Source organism: Dama dama, chromosome X, assembly GCF_033118175.1.
Source record: "Dama dama isolate Ldn47 chromosome X, ASM3311817v1, whole genome shotgun sequence".
In the NCBI taxonomy this organism is placed as follows: domain Eukaryota; kingdom Metazoa; phylum Chordata; class Mammalia; order Artiodactyla; family Cervidae; genus Dama; species Dama dama.
Genome location: NC_083714.1, coordinates 105922267 through 105929649, shown reverse-complemented (window position 1 = coordinate 105929649; position 7383 = coordinate 105922267). Strand labels below are relative to the sequence as shown.

Sequence of the window (7383 nt, the reverse complement as noted above, 5' to 3'; positions counted from 1 at the left end):
TCTTTACGTGGCTTAAAATAAGCCTACATGTGATCTAAGCCTAGTCCCTCTCTGACTATATCTTCTATCACCCTTTTCTTTCTCTCTTTATGTTATATTGATCTTCTTGTTGTTTCTCAAATATACCCTACATTTTCCTGCCTCAGAAGCACTTGCTGTTCCCTCTGCTTAGAATGCTCTTCCCCCAGATATCCATATGTTCACTCTCTCATCTCTGTCGTGTCTCTGATCAAATTCACAATGTCAGAGAATCCTACTTGAGCACCCCATATCAAATAAAACCACCAGAATTCTTCCCCAGAATTCTCTATTGTCTTAACCTTTTTTTCTTTATATTAATAATTATGAACACCAGCTGATATACTATAAATGTCCTTGTCAGTTATTTGTTGCCCCCTCTAGGATGTCAGCTTCATGAGGCCAGGGACTTTTTGTTCACTGCTAGATCTCCAAAGTCTGGAACAGACCTGGAACACAGTAGGTATTCAATAAATATTTGTTGAATAAGTGAATTTTCTAAACTACCCCAAATTTTCTCTCCATTAACTTTAGCCATTCCTCCTAACAGTCCCTACTTAAGGCAAGTTAGTGTCATTTCAGAGGAAATTCAGAGATGGTGATTTGTCAAAGGTTTCAGAATAATCACATGTCAGGTTGGACCCCCACAGGAGTAGATAGCATCTGGGACTAAGAAGGAAAATGTGGAAGGAAAAAGTATTAGATTCATAAAAAAAAATTTCTGTGAAAGGGATTCTATTACCATCTATTATTTTTTTGTCTTCTGCCATTATGATGTCAGCTCTGTGAGATTTTTCTCTGTTCACTGCTGTAACCCAGTGCTTGGAAAAGTACTTGGCAAATAGTGAATGCTTGATAAATGCTTGGTGAATGACTAGATGAAAACGAATTACTCTAGACTCACAGCTGGTGTGGACCAGAGAATAAACAAGTAGATGGAAAGAATCTAAAGACAGGAAATCATTAGGAGGCTATTATGTTCATCCAAAAAGAGTTGTAAGCCAATGGGGCTGTGGGTTTTTTGACTTTGTACCTAGAACTCAGGTCTCAGATTAGCCAACATCTGAATACTAGTTGCTACACTAAATCTCACCTGTCCTGCTTTATATCCAAACCTCCAACTCAAATATTACTCAGTTATGCTCTACATTGAGGGATTTTCTGATGTTTGGGATTGGTGTTTCTCCCATGGTATCCTAGGGAAGTAAGTAGATGTGCTTTGCCCCAATATCTCACTAGCTGGAGATACAACCACAGAAAGTTACTGCCAAAGGTCACCCATGAAGTGGTAAATTATGACTGTTTAACAAGTCACAGAACCTTTGTGACCTCACTCCTGCTCCAAAGATAGCTTGATAAGTCACAACAGAGGGCAGTTGGGGCATAACTTCACACAAGTCATCAAGACCTCCTCCACTTTGCTGCTGGGAGAGGCCATCAAAAACAGACTGTATTTTTAGTTTATTTCAGTCTCAGCTTATCAGTCATCTTGAGCCAACTACCAACAAACTTCTTTTGAAGACCTACTTGCCAGAAATCACTTTATTCATCTTTTAGAGAGAGCTTACCTGAATCATGCAGTGCATAGGGGATATCAGTGAAGAAGTCTGGCAAGACTGCATCACCCTCTTCCTACAGACTGGGATGTGCTGTGATGCGGCAATAATAAGCAATTCCCCACCTTGGTTGTTGGCTTCTTATCCTGAAGGCAACCTGTTCCAACTGACCCAGGAAGAAATTCAGATCTTGCTGATGAGAGAAGGGAGAGAGAAGTTGTTTCTTCAGGGAATCACCCTTGCAGGGACCAAATGTTTGTTGATCCGGGACAACCTATACACTGAGGGCAACAACACCATGGATCTCCGCACCAAAGGCCAGAGTCGGGGCAGCCAAGCAGTGACAGTAGTTCAGATCGAGTCTGTATACCTTGTGGTGATGGGACAAAAAGGAACAGAAGGAGGGCCTCTGAACCTCAAGGCTTTTGAGATGGCGGGTTACATCAAAGAGGCCATTCATCAACATATGGCCCATTTCTAAGTAAATAAAAAGGCCTTGATGTTTGACCTGGAATTTGAAATCAATGTTATCTGATTCACCTTCCAGATTAACAGTCTTGAAGAAAATAAAGGGAAATTCCAGATCAGGTTTGGAGGTGTGTGTGTGTGTGTGTGTGTGTGTGTGTGTGTGTGTGTGTACACTTGTTAGGAGAGGAGCAGATTGGGGAGTGAGTAGTCAAGCATTTGAGTTTCTGCACCTTTTTTACACCTAGAACACCATCTCTCCCATCTCAGCACTTGGAGGGAAGAGTACTGGACTGGGAACTAGAAAATCTTGGTTGCACTCCCAACTTTTTTTCTAACTATGGTATCTTTCTCTTTTTGTACCTCAGTTTCCTAATCTGTACAATGAGGAATGTACTATGTCTCTAAGGGTCCTATAAGCTCTGGAAATCTATGATTTTGTAATAATCACATATATCCTTCAAAATTCAGCACAAGTACTACCTCCTCAAGGAATCTTTCTTTGCCTGCATCAACCTTTAGGGCAGACCCTAATTTGAATTACTAGAGTACTAACGCTATGGATAATTCGTATGTACTTAATCTTACTCTGCCCAGTATTTCTTGGATGATTGTCCCATAATCTTGTTTAACTTTTCACACACACACTAGTTTTGTTTCCCAACTTTATTATAATCTGCAAAAAAATGACAGATGGTTTACCTTCTACTTCTCTATTCCCCTTCTGGGGTAACCCATCATGGGGCTTTGCCAGGGGAGTTGGCTATATGGATAAAATCAATTATCAGGAAAAGAGAGATTTTTCAAAGTGGGGATTCTGCTGGATGTGGATGATCCAGGGTGTTTGTGGGCAGATTTTATTCTTCCAATTTGTGGCTCACCTTTGGACTATTTATATGTTCATTGTTGTCACCATCAGGGAAAACATGGGAGGGCAGAAGCTAAGAAAGGAGGTAAAAAGCGCTAACCATCCATCTGGCTTGTTGCTAGCTACTCTGAACAAGCTGGTGTGAAAGAAGACAGGAATGAGAAAGATGAGATTGAATAATAAACCACAGCACTTCTTGCCTGGAGAATTCCATGAACAGAAGAGCTTGGCAGGCTACAGTCTATGAGGTCACAAAGAGTTGGACATGATTGAGTGACTATCACTCATTTGACCCTACTGCCACCAGGAGCAGTGATTATGGAGAAACTTCTTCTCTGTCAATTTCAGGGAACAACTTCAAAACCCGCCATATACACCCTCACAAGCCTATAAAGGTCGAAGTTTAAACATGGAGGTTGTAAAAGATCTGTTCTATTCAATACAGATATAATGTTAGTCATGTATGTAACTTATTTTAATAGTTACCTTAAAAAGGAAAAAATGATACAGTTGAATTCAATTTTAAGAATGTAGAATGTATTTTATTTAACCCAGTATATCCAAAATATTATTATTTAAACATATAATCAATAAAAATATTATTGATGAGATATTTTACATGTTTTCATGCCAAGGCTTCAAAATCTGGTGTGCATAGGTTCCCTGGTGGCTCAGTGGTAAAGCACCCACCTGCCAAGCAGGAGAAGCGAGTTTGATCCCTGGGTCGGGAAGATTCCCTGGAGAAGGAAATGGCAACCCACTCCAGTATTCTTGCCTGGAAAATCCCATGGACAGAAGAGGCTGGCAGGCTTTAGTCCTTGGGGTTGCAAAAGAATCAGACACAACTTAGCAACTAAACAAAATCTGGTGTGCATTTTACATTTGTAACACATCTCAATTCAAACAAGCTTAATTTCAAATGCTCAGTAATCATAAGTATCTAGTGGCTACTATATTTGGCAATATGGGTCTAGGCCATCCTCATCCAGTTTTTGAAACCTCTCTACAATATCCTTTCCAGCACATTCATCCATCCATCCAACACTCTTCATGCCAAGTATTGGCTAGGTAATTAATAAAACTGTCAAATATTAGAGAAAAGTTTCTTAAATAAAATTCTAGTGGGGACAAGACAAATGAAAAAAATTAGTTGCAATACAATGAGGTAGATGGCGTGAAAAAGTTTGTTTGTACAAATATGTATTGAGTTCCTGGTAAGTGTTCTAAACACAGCAGTAAACAAAGTACACAATAACCCTGTATTCATGGAGCTTATATTCTAATGAAAGAAACAGAATATGTGTCAGGAGATGATAAGTGTCATGCAACAAAGCAGTAAAAAGAGAGGTAGAGAGTGATGGGAAGGACTGTTTTAAATGGGAGATTAGGGGCAGCTTCTCAGGAGAGGTGATATCTGTACAGGGGCCTAATGAAGTGAGGCATTAAGTGATGTCAAGAACTAGGGGAAGTGCTGCAGGTAGAAAGAAGAACCATTCAAAGGCCCTGAGGCAACGAGTGTGCCTGTTCTTTTGAGGAACTGTCAGGAGACCCATGTGGTTGCAGCCTCCCAGGACAATGCTCCTTTCCCTTCTCACTTGCAGCATTCTAAAAAATGGTGGTGAGACAGTAGATGCTGTCTTCTGGGGTAGAACAGCAAAGCAGAGCAAATAGTCTCATCGCCCTCCTTTTGGATCCTCTCTTTTTAATGAAATTGCTGTAACTTTTATCTTGGCAGCCATGTTATACTTCTGACTCACACTGAGCTCTTGGTTAACTAAACCCCCTTGGGCTTTTTCACATTGGCTTCTGTTAAGAAAAAAGCTTGAAATTGTGGTAAGGCAATAAACCAGGGGAAAAAAATTAAATGTGAAAGTGGCTTCAGTAGAACCTTCATCTTGGATAGAGCCTTGATGTGGTTTAATACATACCCCTGAAGGGAAAGAAAGAGAGGTGAGATGGAGGGTAAAGAAGGAAAATTCTTAAGATAATTGAGCCTTCTACATTATTATTTACAGCTTGAATCGCCAAAACATAAAGACATGTTCAGAAATTAGGGCCATTGAGGAAAATGGCCTTGCCAATTAGAAAGGCCCAAGCAAATCTATGATTAGAGGGTAAGCTAAAGTATTCAGATTCCAATTGAACAAGAAACTGAATTGGATGTATGACTGACTGAAGACCAGGGTGGTAAGCTGGGAAGAGGAAGGGAACCTACATGGTGGCCACCTAGCAGAGATCCTGCCCATTTGAGCCAGAAAGAAGCACTTCACTGTGGTACAAGACCATGCTTGCCTGTTGCCATGGTGGAGTCTTTCCCTAGAAACTGAGTGTGTCTTGTACAAGTAAGGTACAACTGAATGAAGAGAAAAATTCATTTGGACTGTTCTGTTACCAGAAGGGATAAGAAGGATAGGCTACATGAGAGCTCAGGGTCAGTACAGAGAAACTTAAGCCTTGCTATGAGGATTCATTTCCTCTCTCCACCCTGTGTGCCCTTCCTGTTTTGGGTACTCACAGTGAATTCTGAAGCTATCCTTAACCTTCATCTGCCACCTTGATGCCCACTTATCCTTTCTTGTACTCTGCAGTCCAGTCACACTGAATAACTCATTGTTTTCATCACATGCTTCACAATTTCCTGAACGGTGTTCTCAGAATTCACTACTACTTGCCCTCCCCTTCTCTAACAATCGCAAGCCAGTGCCCAACTTATTTGTCTAGACCCAGCCACCAGGCCCATTTCTATAAGGATATTTCTTATTCCCCAGGTTTGGAGATGTTTCCTCCTGACTTGGAATCACTCACTTTGTGCTTTGCACCTCTCTCCTAACACTTAACTCTTTCAGCTTTCAGGCCTTACTATGCACATGTTATGTTTTCTTTACCTTATTGGCCTTCAAGGTCCCCTAGAGATGACTATTTGGTTGTAATCCCATTAGCAGGCTTTTGTGCTAGGAAGTTCTCAATGAGTATACAACCTCCTGGATGATTAATAAATGACAGACATAATGAATGAATAAAGGTTAATTTTCCAGCCAAGCCACTTCCTTGGTTTCCTGCAGTTTAACTTAGTGGAGAATGAAGGAAGGTTGCTGGGTCCTCTTTGTCCTTCATCTCCCCAGCACTTATCACATTTCCTTTGCTTCTGGGCAGCAGAGTGTCTCACTGTGGGAAATCTTTAGCTCTGGTTTTGAGGCTTTATGTGATTATTATATTTCTTGAATAGGGTGAGGTCCATGCCAATTGAATGGTATACACAATTAATGGTGTAGGAATTAAGTGGAAGAACTCCAATGAGTGCTGTCCTTATTCATTGTTATATGCAATGTGTGTTCTCTCTGCTAACTAGAAGTTCTACATGCAGTATATTCATTTATTCATGTTTATTTTCTTGTTTGATATTTTATACAGGCATTTATAATGGGGTGAAAAGAACTGAATTCAAAGAATCTGATTCCCAGCCCTGAACTATCATTTATTAGTTACATATTCTTAGCTACTCACTTTATGGTCCTCCGGTTTCTCACCTAAAAAAATGGAGATGTTGATACTTGCAGGATTAGTGTGGAGATCAAATTTAAAAATGGACACAAAGTGCTTTGGAAAATATAAAGTGCTTTAAATATCAGATCAGGTGTGGGGATATGTGTGTGGGGGTTAAGTTAGAGATACCTGTCTACAGGAAAGTACTTGGAGGTATGGGAAGCAGACTGAGCTCCCATGCAATTGACAACAGAGACAAGAAACTTTGGGTCTGAGATGCTAGTTATAACAGAAGCTTTAACTTATTTGGAGATGGCCAGGATGGGGGTGGGTTGAGAATAAAATGTTGCCTCCTATGGAAAGGGTAGAGGCAGTTCTCAGGAACAGCAGTAAACAGCTTCATATTTGTGGTCTAGCGGGGAAGAGGGCAATTATTTCCTAATGATAGAGCACTGAGTGTCTTACAGTTTATAGAAGGCTTTTGCCATTCATTCAGCAAATATTTATTTAGTGTCTACTATGTGTTTACTGTGAACAGATAAATGATAATGCAATATAGTAAGTGGTATTAAAGAGTACATTCATTAATTCATTCAAATATTTATTGACTCTTCACTTCTGTTTAAGCACTATTGTAAGCACTGACAATACAATTGTGAATAAAATAGGGAAAACTCCCTGCTCTCATGGAGCTTACATTCTAATATGGGAGACAGCTATTACACAAAATTAAGTAAAATACATAGTATACTAGATGGAGATAAGTGCCAAGAAAGAAAAAAAGGAAAGCAGAGAATGAAACAGGAAATGGTGGAGCAAAATAGGGAAGCTTTATGATTTTAAATAAGATAAAGAGTTCTGTCTTAGTTTTATTCAGGCAAATATAGGAAAATACCACAAACTAGATAGCTTATAAACAGCAGAAATTTATTTCTTACAATTCTGGAGTCTGAAAAGTCCAAGATCAAGGCACCAGGATGTTGTGTTTTGATA

The 7383-nt window shown here is 39.8% G+C and overlaps 1 protein-coding gene across 1 annotated transcript; it reads left to right on the top strand.

Moving 5' to 3' along the window:
* Positions 1 to 1593: 1593 nt before the first annotated feature.
* Positions 1594 to 2055, top strand: LOC133052798 (profilin-2-like). Its single transcript, XM_061137640.1, has one exon. It carries the CDS (start codon positions 1594 to 1596, stop codon positions 2053 to 2055), a length of 462 nt encoding a protein of 153 aa, XP_060993623.1.
* Positions 2056 to 7383: the final 5328 nt, after the last annotated feature.

Bases quoted from the DNA above. Each gene is read 5' to 3' on its own strand.
- LOC133052798 (XM_061137640.1), top strand. From the start codon at position 1,594: ATGCAGTGCATAGGGGATATCAGTGAAGAAGTCTGGCAAGACTGCATC.